The 16,386-nt window shown below is 41.5% G+C and overlaps 1 protein-coding gene across 1 annotated transcript in view; it reads left to right on the top strand.

The window, feature by feature from the left end:
* The window catches only part of MYRIP (myosin VIIA and Rab interacting protein), a 609,431-nt gene that overhangs the window by 267,280 nt on the left and 325,765 nt on the right, over nt 1-16,386 (top strand). The window contains 1 exon segment of the mRNA XM_089672529.1: nt 6,598-6,819. Within this exon segment, the coding sequence (XP_089528655.1) occupies nt 6,598-6,819 (222 nt within the window).

Here is a 16,386-nt window from a genome sequence, read left to right as displayed (position 1 = left end):
TCTACCCTTTGCGTTTCCTTTGTTTTGTGATTATATGTACCGTATTTGCCGGCATATAAGACGACTGGGCGTATAAGACGACCCCCAACATTTCCACTCAAAATATAGAGTTTGTTATATACTCGCCGTATAAGACTACCCCCTCTTCCGCACACCTTCCACACACCAAATAAAACGTAAAAGAACATCAGATTTGATTTCAACATCTTAATTTATATTCGCAGTATACCCCTGTGTGCATTTATTGTTACCGGTTTCACATGAGTGCCATTAGTATTAGTGCCACTACAGTACCTGTCATTGTCACCATTGTACGCGACCGCAGCGCCTCCGGCCAGTCCCTGCATCTCCCTGTAATTGGCACTAGTGCGCATGTGCGAGCTCTGGATAGACAAGGGGCGGGCCGGAGCGCCGCTGCTTCCCGCCGAGCAGAAAAGGTTGGCACCCCTGTATCGCTGCTGATGCTCGCCGCAGCCACGCTGATGACCCGCTGCGGCCGCACTGGATGGTATGTAGAATGAGGTGGGCGGGCGGGCATCGGGAGGCCACTATGGCAGCTATATCTATCCCAACTGAAGTGCTCCCGGCGTATAAGACGACCCCCCCACTTGGAGGCATGTTTTTCAGGGCAAAAAAGTCGTCTTATACGCTGGCAAATACGGTACTTTTTTGAAAAATTGTTTTTCTTGTTTACCTCAGGACACTCATGAAAGCTGTTCCACTGCATTATTCTGTTTACAAAATACAAACATACGCAGACTTTTGAAATACCTATAGAAGTTACACTGCATTTTGACTGTATCATATATTGTATTGCTGAACATGCAGTTGTTTTACATTTTTGTCCTGTTTCTTTATAGGCACAAAACTGATAAAACTTTATTTAAAAAAAATGGAGACATGAAGATGACCAGTTATGTAGATATGGCACAGGCTTGTAACAGCATCTATTAGCAGTATACAATGTTGCCCTAACATTTTTGCAAGTAGTCAGAAGAAACAGAAATACTACAAATGGACTTTATAGGCACAAGGACTAGATACACGTATTAATAAAATCTATATTGCTTTATTTGACATTAAGTCACATATAGATCATAGTATTATAAAACTTATAAACTACAAATAGCCCCTGAGGAAGCAACTGCTGTTGCGAAACATGTCGGGCAAACTCTCCAGTGCTAAAATGTCCCTCAACCCCCCAATAGGATCATCCTGGTGGTCTTCTCCATGCCTCATCATTGGTTGTGCTCCCTTTTTGTACATTGGGACATTCATTGATGGGATACTATTAAACAAGTTTTATAATAATATGATCTATATGTGACTTAATGTCAAATAAAGCAATATTGATTTCATTAATACGTGTATCTAGTCCTTGTGCCTATAAAGTCCATTTGCAGTATTTCAGTTTCTTCTGACTAGTCTAAATTAGGACGTGGCACTAGTGTATATATTGAGAGTGACCCTTCACCCGAGGCCACCCCATCCTCTGTTCATTTAATTTTTGCAAGTAGTTTCACAGTTTATTATTATACTGGATTTATTATCATACAGGATTTATATGGTGGCAACAGTTTGGACAGCGCTTTAGAAAATTAAGGTAGACATTACAGTTATAATACAATTTGGTACGAGAGGACACAGAGGGCCCTGCTTGTTAGAGTTTACAATCTAGGAATTGCCTCCATTTAACACTAGCCTGCTATGGAGATACTATGGTAACTGAAAAATGGATTCATTCCAGCTGAACTGAAAGTAGAACTTCACTCTCTCAGTCAACATTGACTATTTGTAATCCTTATGCTGCTAACATTAATAAATAGATAGGAAAGTATATCATATTTACTTTGAAACTTGTTTTACATTTCTTTAGTTACAAACAAAATGTGCACTATTGTTTCTGGGCTGTACTACGGGTACAAACAACAAATAACATACACATATATGGTATCGCTGCGATCATCAAGAGCTGGAAAATTTATTTTGGGTTGTTCTTTGGTGGTAGGTTATGGTAGTAACAAGAAACACACAGTTAAATTTAAAAAATATATATATTTTTTTACTACTTTGGGCCAGTTTTCCTTTGATATTAAAAAAAAAATCAGGAGATATCCATTACCATTTACCACCAAATGAAAGCCCAATTTGTCCTGAAAAAAACAAGGTATAATTCACCTGGATGTACAAAGTAGTTGTGATGATATGTATGGTTTTACTAACACATGTCAACGTTGCAAAATTGTGCTTAGGCATTAAGATTTGTTTTACCCTTAGGCGTGAAGGGGTTAAAAAAAACTTAAATTGCATTTTTTTGGTTTGTGGTGCTCAGATGCAGTGTAGTTCTACTTGAAGATGTTGCTAAGATGAGTGGTGAAATGTTTTCATTAGTATACTGCAAGCTTAAAAACTTTTGACTTACTATACTTTTGACTTACCAGAGATACTATACATAATTACAGTCTCCTGATTCCAAGTGCAGGCTTTCCCAACCTGGACTTTAACTTGCTTGAGGCTCCAGGCCAGGGGCGGACTGACCATTTGGAAACTCGGGCACTGCCCGAGGGCCCAGGGTCAGTAGGGGGCCCCATGAGATGCCCCCGCTACCTTTTTCATAGGCTTTTTTGAGCTTGGGTAAGGACACAGGGGCCCCATGATCCCCTATTGCCCGGGGCCCCATGAGTTGTCAGTCCGCGCCTGCTCCAGGCACACCCTAACAGATAAAAGACATGTGCTAAAACATTTCATTCATGTGTACACCATTGTACACTCACACTACCAGGGGCGGACTGACAACTCATGGGGCCCCGGGCAATAGGGGATCATGGGGCCCCTGTGTCCTTGCCCAAGCTCAAAAAAGCCTATGAAAAAGGTACCAGGGGCACCTCATGGGGCCCCCTACTGACCCTGGGCCCTCGGGCAGTGCCCGAGTTTCCAAATGGTCAGTCTGCCGCTGCACACTACAGCAGTTCCTGGATGCCATACTGAAGTCTGACCTCCAACACAAATGAGATGTTATAAAAGTGCTGGAGTTCTCTCGCTAAAGTAACTCCTTATTTCAGTAATGTAGCAGCTAGTATGGATAACTGCTCTGTTATTGACTATGTCAACTGCCTTTTCTTCCCACAAAAAGGAAGAATAGCAGTTCATACAAGACCCAGATGGTGAAATGCATATAAGATTATAGGCCACAAGGTAAAGACTTGAAGGTTTACTGAATGGAGCACAAATTAGAGATCAAGGTGTCCGTTTATGAACCAGTGGTAATAGATCGCTGCTCATTTCTCTGGCATTCTTGGAGAAAACAGTTCTCCTGTGAATGCCTTTTATGAAGCAGTTCTCCGAACGAAGGGAGAACGGTCTACAAACGCTGGAGAACAGTCTACAAACGCTGGAAAACAGCTGATTTTACTATAATCTTGCGAGATTACAGTAAAATATCAGTTTACTAAGCAGAGGTAAATTATTGCTGCTTAATTTGCGGTCCCTCTGATTCTCCAGCTCTGGGCTGGAGAATCTGGAGGGAGAATACAGATCTCCAGTGAAGGGCTGAACATGTTCTCCGCTGATCTCCTGAGTGTCATAAACTGTGAATGACCAGAGAATAGCTGCAATCCTCTGAATCGCAGCTATTCTCTGTGTTATAAATGGACACCTAAACTGCCTAGACATGTTCTTACCGCAGCACTTAATCATAATCATTCAGTATCAATGTTGACTATTGTTTATACATTATTAATAGGAACTATTGGAAACAATGTTGCTTCACTTGTCTTTTGTCATCTGTCGCCATCAATCATTATTCTTTGTTTGTCACTCATCAGTCATCGTCTCTAAGCTTTCTCTCACCATTCATTAAAAAATACTCTATGACCATTTATTAAAATAACAATGAGTATTTTTTAACCACTTTCCCTCCAGAGGATTTACCCCCCTTCCTGACTAGGCCAATCTTTGCGTTACGATGCTGCGTTACTTTAACTGTCAATTGTGCGGTCATGCAATGCTGCACCCAAATTAAATTTACGTCCTTTTTTTCCCACAAATAGAGCTTTCTTTTGGTGGTATTTGATCACCTGTGCTCTTTTAATTTTTTTACACTATAAACAAAAACAAACCGACAGTTTTGAGAAATAAAACATTATTTTTTAACTTTTTGCTATTAAACATGTTCAATAAAAAAATGTAAAAAGATTAAATTTCATCATAAATTTAGGCTAAAATGTATTTTGCTACATGCCAATATGTGTAAATTAATTGGTTTACGTGAAAGTTATAGCATTTTTTATTTTTTTTTTAACTAGTAATGGTGGCGATCAACGACTTACAGCTGGACTGCGGCAGGCATTCTGTCACTGGGTGGAACTGACTTGGCATCACTGACATCCCCAGTGACACCAATACAGTGATCAGTGCTAATAAAAAGCACTGTCACTGTACTAATGGCACTGGGCAGGAAAAGGTTAGCATGTGGGGCGATCAAGGGGTTAACTGTGTGCCGTGTGTGTTTTACTATGAGGCTGTGTCTGTGCTTTCCGCTGTAAACACACTGTTTTGTATAGCTCTGCTATACAGAGCCAAAGCAAGGGGCAGGAGCTGACAGGGGAGAGAACTGTATTGTCTACATACAGTTCTCTCCCCTCTTCGGTATTACTCGGCGATCACTGGGTACCGGCGAGTAAGCGCCACCCGGGACCAGCCGAGGCCGCGAATGGCGGCGTGGGTAGGGCACATGCCCCCTACCCAGAAAGGCAAAATCACGTACAGTATATATATGTGATTTTGAGCACCCCTGCCTCCCTGTAGCAGTATATAGGGAGGTGGTAAAGCTGTTAATGAGTGGTGAGAGAAAGCTTAGAGACGATGACTGATGAGGGAAAAACCCATATTATATATGTATATGTATACCCAGTGACTTAAATTGCATATACGCTCTCAACATGTTACTTTCAGAAGAAGTTTTCAATATTTTAAAATGTGCAGCTTTCAATCAAATGGCTGGTGAACCCTCCATTACAGTGGAACTTCACTCTCTCAGTCAACATCAACTATTTTGAATCCTTATGCTGTTAGCATTTGTAAATAGATAGGAAAGTGTATAATATTTACTTGTTTTCATTTTTTTTTTACATTTCTTCAGCTAGTTCTTGGTTTCCATGCCTAGGCAAAATTATGTCATACATCCATCAGTCTTCAGGAGGGGAGGGAAGGTTCTCAGCTCAACCAATGCCTGAGCTAAGGGCAAATGGATTCCAAGAAGTAAATGCTATATGAATCTTCTGCCCTTACTCAAGATGGCCACTACCCGAAATGCCAGGGGGTGTTTTTCAAAAAGATTTCTCAGAAAAAAATAAAGCATGGAGACATGGATAGATGAGGGAGTTTGCTTTGAATATTAAGCATGAATTAAACAGCATTTTTGGTTTGTGGTGCTTAGATACAGTGCAGTTCCACTTTAAGGCCCCTATTAACCTCTTCCCACCCAGTCCATTGCTGATAAATGGCCTCACATCATTGCTTGTGAACTCTGTGAATGATCACAAAGGTCACATGGTACAAGGCTATTCACAACAGCCTTGTACCATGTGAAAAGCTGTGACCAATTACAGCTCTCACAGTATTTCTCAATGGCTGCAAGAATGCAGCCAGAGAGAAGGAGAAATTATTGCTTTTACAGCCTTTATGGGTGTAAAAACAGTCAGTGTAAAAACAAAAAAAAATCTTCATCACCCCCCACAAGTAGTACAGTGTCACTATGGTGACACTGTACTGCTAGTATGACAGTATGTAAAAAAAAAACCACATAAATAATAATATTAAAAAAATGAAATAAAAATGTGAAATGTTTTATTAAAAATTAAATTTTTTATATGAACTGATTTGGGTTTTTTTTTCCAAAAAGACAACTGAATACATTTTGGCCAACATTTATGAAGAAAGATTATTTTTTTTTTTTCATTTATATAGTAAAATATAAAATTCCCAGTGGTAAATAAATACCACCAAAAGAACGTTTTATCTGTCTCCAAAAAATGCTAAAAATCTCATTTGGGTACAGTGTTGCATAACTGTGCAACTGTCATTCAAAGTGTAACAGTGCTAAAAGCTGAAAATTGGCTTAGAATGGAAGGGGGTGAAAGTGTCTAGACTTGAAGTGGTTAATGCATTTTCTCTTATAGATGACAATTTTCTCCTCATCTTCCAATTACTGTCCTGCATGTCACTTTCTTACAAGTGCCCATTCCAAAATAAATTATGGAAGCATGGTACACTTTTGTCACCACTAGGAAGACCACCCTGAGAAACTCCATGCAACCATTGCTATAGGAAAATATATAGAATAGAAGTGAATGCAAACAATATTCTGGAGATCAAGAGCACTGAGTTGCAGCAAAGTATGCATAATATGGCGGACAAGTATTTTTTTTAAGAATCATTGCTAAACTATCATTGCTATGTTTACTTTAAGTCCACACTGTTTGAAATGCTTAGTATGCTAGGATGACTGAATGTTTGATATGTTTTAAACACAATATACATAGCAGTGGATATGTTTGTTTCTTCAATAAATTGAGAACATCCCTCTTTTCTTGTCAGTGAATTAAAGCAAAAGCTGGATGAAGAAGGCAACAAGTGTTCCATTTTGTCAAAGCAACAGAAGTTCAATGAGCATTGCTGTATTCGATGCTGCTCTCCCTTTACCTTTCTCATCAATTCCAAGCGTCAGTGTCTGGACTGCAAGTTCAACATCTGCAAAAACTGCAGCTCCTACCAAAAGAAAGAGAAGGCCTGGATGTGTAATGTCTGCCAGCAAACACGGTTAGTTTCCATAAATGTATTATTAAATGCGATCAAATGTGATTTTATTTGACCAAGGTACATCAAAATGATATTTTATGAGACAGTGGAACCTTGGCAATAAAAAAATGCCTCTTATTTATGGGAAAAATGCTCATCTTTTTTAAAAAGAGACCTCATTTTATTGACATCTCCACTGGCAACTTCCCTTCACTGCCTGCCATTCCATTCTAAGCTTGGCAATTGGCTGATCAGGCACCCAGCAATGTTGCATTGGAATGGAAACAGAGTCCTTTGCCCCGTGTCAGCTCCATGTCATGACTTGGAAGATACACAGAACCAACTGGCTGATCAGGCACCCAGCCCTGTTGCATTGGAATGGAAAGAGAGTCCTTTGCCCTGTGTCATCTCCATGTCATGCCTTGGAGCATACAGAGTGCCAGTTGGCTGATCAGGCACCCAGCCCTGTTGCATTGGAATGGAAAGAGTCCTTTGCCCCATGTCAGCTCCATGTCATGACTTGGAGGATATACAGAGCCAATCAGCTGATCCGGCACCCAGCCCTGTTGCATTGGAATGGAAAGAGAGTCCTTTGCCCTGTGTCAGCTCCATGTCATGCCTTGGAGCATACAGAGAGCCAGTTGGCTGATCAGGTACCCAGCCCTGTTGCATTGGAATGGAAAGAGAGTGCTTTGCCCCATGTCAGCTCCATGTCATGACTTGGAAGATACACAGAACCAATTGGCTAATCAGGCACCCAGCCCTGTTGCATTGGAATGTAAAGAGAGTCCTTTGCCCTGTGTCATCTCCATGTCATGCCTTGGAGCATACAGAGAGCCAGTTGGCTGATCAGGCACCCAGCCCTGTTGCATTGGAATGGAAAGAGTCCTTTGCCCCCCGTCAGCTCCATGTCATGACTTGGAAGATATACAGAACCAATCGGCTGATCCGGCACCCAGCCCTGTTGCATCGGAATGGAAAGAGAGTCCTTTGCCCTGTGTCAGCTCCATGTCATGACTTGGAAGATACACAGAACCAACTGGCTGATCAGGCACCCAGCCCTGTTGCATTGGAATGGAAAAAGAGTCCTTTGCCCTGTGTCATCTCCATGTCATGCCTTGGAGCATACAGAGTGCCAGTTGGCTGATCAGGCACCCAGCCCTGTTGCATTGGAATGGAAAGAGTCCTTTGCCCCCCGTCAGCTCCATGTCATGACTTGGAAGATATACAGAGCCAAACAGCTGACCCGGCACCCAGCCCTGTTGCATTGGAATGGAAAGAGAGTCCTTTGCCCTGTGTCAGCTCCATGTCATGCCTTGGAGCATACAGAGAGCCAGTTGGCTGATCAGGTACCCAGCCCTGTTGCATTGGAATGGAAAGAGAGTGCTTTGCCCCATGTCAGCTCCATGTCATGACTTGGAAGATACACAGAACCAATTGGCTGATCAGGCACCCAGCCCTGTTGCATTGGAATGGAAAGAGAGTCCTTTGCCCTGCGTCATCTCCATGTCATGCCTTGGAGCATACAGAGTGCCAGTTGGCTGATCAGGCACCCAGCCCTGTTGCATTGGAATGGAAAGAGAGTGCTTTGCCCCATGTCAGCTCCATGTCATGACTTGGAAGATATACAGAGCCAAACGGCTAATCCGGCACCCAGCCCTGTTGCATTGGAATGGAAAGAGAGTCGTTTGCCCTGTGTCAGCTCCATGTCTTGCCTTGGAGCATACAGAGAGCCATTTGGCTGATCAGGTACCCAGCCCTGTTGCATTGGAATGGAAAGAGAGTCCTTTGCCCCGTGTCAGCTCCATGTCATGACTTGGAAGATACACAGAACCAACTGGCTGATCAGGCACCCAGCCCTGTTGCATTGGAATGGAAAGAGTCCTTTGCCCCATGTCAGCTCCATGTCATGATTTGGAAGATATACAGAGCCAATTGGCTGATCAGGCACCCAGCCCTGTTGCATTCGAATAGAAAGAGAGTCTTTTGCCCCGTGTCAGCTCCATGTCATGACTTGGAAGATACACAGAGCCAACTGGCTGATCAGGCACCCAGCCCTGTTGCATTGGAATGGAAAGAGAGTCCTTTGCCCTGTGTCAGCTCCATGTCATGACTTGGAGCATTCACAGAGCCAACTCTTCACCGGAAGCTCAGGAGGGGAGGGAAGGTAACAAACTGCCAACAGGGTTTTTCATGGGTTTGTGTTAAACAATAATAGACTGTTTTATCTGGCATATGGGCAGCTATTTCCATAACAGGATACCTGTAAGTTTGATGGCCAACTGCTTTGTTGATACTGACCAGTTTGCATTTCAGCCTCAGGCTTGTGATACAAGAAAGCACTCAAAAGAAAAGTAACACATCCCAGCTTAAAACACTAATATCAAGCTGCTAGGCAATAAGCTATTTGACCCATGATGTAGAAAAGAAGTATGAGATGTCAGGGGAAAGGGGATGGGGGTATGTAGAAATTGCAGCCCTCTGCTTGGTGAACTATGCTGCTTTCAAACTATATGATGCAACTGAAATGTAAAATAAAAACGAAATATTTTAAGTGTAATCAAAATAAACATTACTCAGCTGTGGTTAATAAATAATTAAATGATGGGATTTCCATCTTCATTGCGCCTTCCTTAACTAAGTAAAACACCCCATAAATTATTCCGTTTTTTTCAATTCAGTCAATGAGCAGGGTGAATGGAAAAAACCGACTTGATTCCACCAGTCACACATGAGGTGCATAGGGGAATCACTTCTGCTGAGTTACTGTATTCTGACAGCGGGGAGACTTCCCCACCATCAGAACACACTGAGAAGCACTGCCGGCTTTGGTCTGCGGCGCTGATCAAGGGGTATTTATCTGTCAGGCTGGTTGTACAGAATTCGATCAGTTGATCCACTTCTGTACAACCACTGTCCCCATACATGGAATAAAATTCAGCTGGTCCCTGCTGGGCCGGCCAGATTTTGATCCATGTGTGGCTGGCTTTAGTGGAAGATAGTATTCTGGAAAAATTCCAACCCTCCAGCTTCACTTTCCAGTGTCATTCTTAATAATTCAATGTATTATGTTCATTTAGCAGGGACATGACACTACCTGTAGGGGCCAGTATTTTTTTTCAACAAAATAAAAATTGGCAAATCAGGACCTATTTTCAGGCTCCTCTCTGGCTGTCATAGACCATTTAAAATTGCACAACTCTATCAAAAATAAAAAGACAAAACAAAAGCCAGTTGAGTGGGTTGAACAAATAAGGAACAATTTCCAGCCAACCCATTAAATGGACTCATCTCTGACTGCCACGTACTTGTACTGTATAGTGGCAAAATTCTGTTTTAAAACCATATGAACTTTCAGATCAACTAAATATATTCCAGTTGTATCAAAAGAAAAGGTGTTGAAAGTCTTAGGTCTCATGCACACAGATGTTTATTTGCTCCAGTGTCCTTAAGTGTTCAATCCCTGTTGCATTCCAACAGTAAGGGATCTGCATGTGCCATGTACAGCCACAAATACCCCATACAAGCATGTGTGGGTAAATGCTGATGCAGATGCAATTGAGTACGGCTGCATAGAGCCATTCACTTGTTTTGGTGACTTTGGAGCTAATAAACATCTATGTGCATGAGGCCTCATATTTTGTTTTCGGAAGAAAGTAACCACATCCTGAATAGAAAAGCATGTCATCTGCCAGCATGCTGCAGAGAAAAATCCATGCTCTTTGTATGGTCGGACACACCCCCTGCTGAGCTAGAGCTTTAGCTGTGCAATCAACAAAGGATCATGAGCCTCCACCTAACAACCATACATGTATTTTCTCCATCAGCTCATCCCCCACAGTTATTACCCTTTGTATCACTTGATCCTCCCCTTTTAGATTGTAAGCTCTAACGAGCAGGTTGTTCTGATTCCTCTTGTATTGATTTGTATTGTAACTGTACTGTCTGCCCTCATATGGTAAAGCGCTGTGCAAACTGTTAGCGCTATATAAATCGTGTATAATTATAATAATAATGAGCCATGCTGATTCCAGAGCTTTAGGTTTAACTTGGACCTCTGGAAAGAGACCACTTCTTCCACACATACAGAAAAAATGCCTCTCTGCAGCATGCTGGCAGGGGACAGGTTCTATACTCTGTGGCTGATTTCTAAATAAAACAAACTATAAAACGTTGAACACATTTTGTTTTAATGTATTTGGAAATATTTAGCTGATTTAAAGTGGTTGTGAACACTTGCATATACCCAAAGTGACTGGTCTCAGATGGTACACAGAGATGAAACAAATAGTCCTACATAAGTTGTTACAACACAAAAGGGATAACAGGGTGTGGCAGTTCATGTATGTTTTTTGAGTTTCAAATGGGCAGGGGTGAAGGTAGTCCAGTAGGCACTAAGGGCAAGCTGCGTAGGAGCGAAGCATAACTCTGCAAAAGGGAAACAAAAAAACACAGCGCCTCTAAGTGTGTACTGTGAAGTTATTTAATAGAAAGATAAGTAGTAACTCACATCTTAGAATTTAAAAACAGGCTCATGGGTAAGAGGGTGAGACGTCTGTAGCCAGATGTTGTTGTGTGACTCATCCAGAGAGGAGATCGATTGAGTCCGCCAGCAGGTGGTGCTGTGCATGTGCAACATGGATGGTAAGCCCAGTGGAATCTCCAAGGTGTCTGCCAGCAGATGGTGCTGTGCATATGTAGCCTAGATGGTGAAGCCTCCAAGATGTCCGGGATCAGCACATGTGGCGTCTGACGTCATTAAAATGCAGCGCGTTTCTGAGCATGTGCAGGATGAGATGAGTCCAGGTGTGCTCTTTCATTAGGTAGGGAGGAGCTGGGGGTGAAGGAGCCTTTTATAGAGAAAGGGGAAGATGATGGACAGGGCCAGGGGTGGGGAAAGGAGAGGAAGCTGTCACAGAGCACCAGACAAGCTGTCTGTGAACAGGAAGATTAATGGCACAGGTGGAGGGATAATATACTTATATAAACAGATAAACTACATAAGTTGTACCTGGTTATCTGAAGTCTTCTGTTCTCTACATCCATTCAAAGTACTGAATTTATAAAGCTTGTTTGACAGTTCAGAAAAAAGGGGCGGAGAGCTGAAATTACACACTGCAGAGCTCAGTGAGAAGAGCTGATTGGGAGGAAGGGACACACCCCTCTTCACACACCTCAAAGGAACAGAGCTGAGGATTTCAATCTGCTGGAGGTCACTCCCTGTCACCATTTTTCTTTTGGTGTCAGAAAAACTTGTCAGAAGTGATTTATGCTGATAGCAAAGGAATGAGGCAGCAGACAGAAATGACACTTAACTGAGACAAGTACATACTATAGAGGGATATGCTTTGTTCATTGTGGTTTACAACTAATTTAAAGTGTAAGTTCAGTTGGGCTTTAGAAAGTGGCTGTGTTCTGTTATGATGCGTTGTGCACTTATGGAATTATAACTGAACAGTTATAGAAAACCAGTGAGGGGGAAACAGTTAACATACAGTATAGAACTTTACACTTTGTGCTTGGTTTTCTAAAGTTCCAGAACAAACAACAAATGTGTTATAGGTCGGAAACCTTTGCTTGGTTTCTGCATCTTGTGATGCCTCTCACCAGGCTGCATCCTATTTACTGCACCCTTATGGAGTACTTCCATCCTGAAGGTGGTGCCAGTGTATTTATGTATCCTATGGGACAGATAAGGATGTGTTTCTGCGTGTTAATCATCAAAACAAGATGCTTTTGCTAGATAACTGACAATGCACTATAAATATCTGCGACACCATGGAAACAGGAAGAAGGTAATGACAGACAGATGCTACAGTAGTGGTGTTACTAGATAATCCAGTGGTGGGCATTGCATGCTGGTTAATCTGTCTGATGGTAGATGGCTGTTCTTTATGTACCAACAGAAGCATAACATGCATACAATGAAAACTGGCAGTGATGTTAAAATACATTGTGAAACAATCAGTGTTTTCTGTAAACATATAATGCCGCCCATGCATAATTGCAATCAACTGATGTTATTATTTGCATAATATTATCACTGTAGCATTGGGCCATGGGTTCATTTACTTAATTTACTAAACAAAAATATGATCAAATCTCACTTTTAAAACCTAACTCTAGCCAGGTTTATAGTTTTAGACACAAAGGGGAAGTAATATTTTTAAGTGTTTCAGGATATTTTCTATCATGTTCTTTCCTTTTCGACATCTTTACAAGAAATAGGGGAAGTGACTGATTCTGCAAAGGTGTTTAACCAGGTGTAGCACACTTAACCATATCGGCCTAGGCAGCAGTACATATCAGTGGATTGAGGTCTAATACTGTATCCCCATCCCTCGGCCACAGTCAAAATTAGGAGGTCACTTTAGATGACTATGTAATGAAACCAGCCAAGGTTGCCCACTCTCTCCTCTTATCTTCATACTCACCTTTGAGCCCTTTTTATATCAAATACATTCAAGCCTCAGTATTCAGGACATCAAGGGATCTGATTCCCCTCACAAAGTAGTGGCATATGCAGATGAACTGTTCTTTTTATCACCCAACTGGAGACCTTTCTACCAAGTCTGATTGCTTTGGTAATCTGTTAAACTTTAAAATGAGCTACCAGAAGCCCTTAACCTGACAGTTCCTTCATTGAGACGTAATAAGATTAGTTTACCATTCAAGAAAATGAGACTGAATTCTCAAAAAAAAGAGGGGAAACACTAAAACAAGACTATATAGATTTCATGGCTAAGATGGAGGAAATCTATACATTATGTCTAATAACCCAGTCAAAAACCTAATTAGAGATCCATCTATATAATGAAAACAGCCCACAGGGAGGTCCCCTGTACCCACAAAGCCTCAGGAGGAGGCTTAAGCAGAAGTGGGTATGTGGGAGATAAACATGATCATAGCTCCATAGAACCTAGGAGGGGAACAAACACATAAAAAAGGGGGGTGACAAGGAGAAGGAAGTGGTGGCGTCCTGCTCCCCAACTAAGGCCAAGTGGGGTGATTCATTATTCCTGGCTAGCGAAGCCATGCTAGGCAGATCAGATTAGCACGTCAGATCAACAAGGTAAAATGCAGATTAGATCGAGAAATCGATGAGTACTTGCTGGAAGCCGACCACCCTGTCTCCCCACATTGCAGAGCTCCTGACCAAATGCCACACAAAGCATGCCCAGCCCATCTACTGCCACCCATCAACGGTTGTCAGTCAATACGGCCCACTACTAGAATAGATTTACATGTATTTATTCTCCAGTACAATGCCATGACCTGCTTGTACGGATCATTAGTCTTAAAATTAAGCCAACAGGCCTAAGTAATTGTAGAGGAAAACATCCTACCCTGTGCTGTCAATCACAATCACAATGTAGCCCAATCACACAAGCTCGGAGGGCATGTCACTAGCCAACAAGCCAGTAGGCACATCTGGGCTACATTAATCAACTGTAAAATCTTTTTAGATACATCAGCTGTGATTTTCTTGTGCTATGTGTTCTCCTGTCCAAAAAAAAACGAAATTGGTTGTCACCAGGAGAGTTAAACACACACAGCAATAAAAAAAAATGCTCCCCATTTTACCATAAATGTTCCCCATCAATTCTACTACAAAGACCCACATTTCCTAACTGGGACACAGAAGACAATACAAGCTTGAAAGAGGTTCCTCACTGTATCCAAATCAAAATAAAAGAAAACAAAAATTTTTGACTGGAGTTGGGCTTTAAGTAGTTGCTGTACATGTTCTGTTGCCATTATGCCACTGTTCTCTTTGCCTGTCTTAGCATTAACTGCTTATCTGTGGCTGTTGGAGGTTGAAGAGGATGAGGGAAAATAACAGGTATTTGTCTACCACATAGGCCTTGAAGATTACACTTTACTACGTGCCCAGCATTATGCTGTCACAGGTCACAGTTTTATCTCCATACACTTCATTTTGGTTCAAACAAATGCGGCCCTTCATCACCATATCATTTTCATTGTGCCTCATTTCTGAATAAGCTTTTAGCCTTTCAGTAAAAAAGCACTTAGAGCATCCTTCTGACCTTGTTCTTATTCACAAATAGATCTCTCAGATTCATGTAGGCTTGCTATTCATTCATGTTTCATAAACAGACTTGGTGTTTGAAAGGACAGCTATTGAAAGCTTAGTGGTTTTGTTTCCTACATCAATATATGTAGGATATGGTAAGAGGGTTTTTTTTTGTTTTGTTTTTTTTTGTTTTTCTTTAGTTTTATACGTTTTTAGATTATGCGTTTTTTTTACAGGTTTCATGTAGAAAAACAATGTTTATTGGTTGATCTGGCTGCAAAGTATAGGGGAAACAATATAAGTATGGGCCACCTCCAACCCATGCAGATACCCTTAACACAAACAATTTTAGAGGAAGAACTGACCATCCAGAATCTATGTTTCTGGATGTTTGCTAATGTTCCTAATGCACTATCATGTCATCTGACTTATGGCTAGAGATATAAATAAATATAATTGGCATATTGGTCTTTGAGTTAAATGGAGCTCTAGACTAGTGGTCTCCAAACTGTAGCTTGAGGGCCAGATGCGGCCCTTTACTTGCTTTTATCCGGCACTATTCCTATCACTATCCCTTATTGAGGCACTATTCCTTTCACTAATAATAATGATGAGGTACCACCAACGATGGGGCACTATTCGTCCCACTGACATAAACAATGGTGTCCTATTCCTCCCACTAGAAATTCTGAAGGACCCTCTGCACACTGGTATATACCCTTACCAGCAGACTTTGCAATAAAGAATAGGGATATTTAGTTCACACATATTGCAATACACGTTTAAGCTGACCAACTGTGTCAAAGTAATCCCTCTATGGCCAGTCCTAATCTGCTTTGCCTACGCAAATGCTACTGTGGACACAATGCCAATATAGGGGAAAACACAAAGTAGGGGAGAGCTACTAGGTTTAGGTCTGGCTACAAGCCCACTATTCCTCCCACTGACACAAACAATGGGGCACTATTCCTTCCATTGACACCAGTAGTGGGCACTGTTCCCTTCACTGACACCAGTAATGAGTCACTATTCCTTCCGCTAGTACCAATGACTATTGACCAGGTGCTATGCAATTTTTTTTTACTCCCGCTGACCACCAAGCATGAGGCATTGTTTACTCCCAGGCTGGGGTATTTTCTACACCCACTGGCCAAGGTTTAGCCCACTTAACGTTCTACATGATAGTAAACCAGTCCTTTGTTTGGAAAGTTTGGGTACCTCTGCTCTAGACAAAACAAAATGTATTTTAAAAAGTGATGTATAAGAAACTGTTACTCCTGTATCTGCTTTCACAAACATGGTCTGGAAACACAAATCTGATTGCCTGATGCAGCTAATGAAGTCTGTCTTAATGCTGTTCTATGCATTCTATATACCAACTAGCCATCAAATGTGATGCAACTCCACACAAGAGTAAACCTTCCTATCCACAAAAACCATTAGAAAAAAAAATGTATGAAAATACACTATTTACCTAGCTGTTATATGAACCTATTGGGTATTTTCTGATTCACTTATCTGGAACGAGTATGCACATCAGGAGAGTCAGAGAA

This window comes from Staurois parvus, unplaced genomic scaffold, assembly GCF_062004578.1.
Source record: "Staurois parvus isolate SC_StPar_1 unplaced genomic scaffold, SC_StPar_1.0 ptg000130l, whole genome shotgun sequence".
Taxonomy (NCBI): Eukaryota; Metazoa; Chordata; class Amphibia; order Anura; family Ranidae; genus Staurois; species Staurois parvus.
The sequence above is the reverse complement of the archived record's forward strand: the minus strand, read 5'-3'. Positions and strand labels throughout refer to the sequence as shown.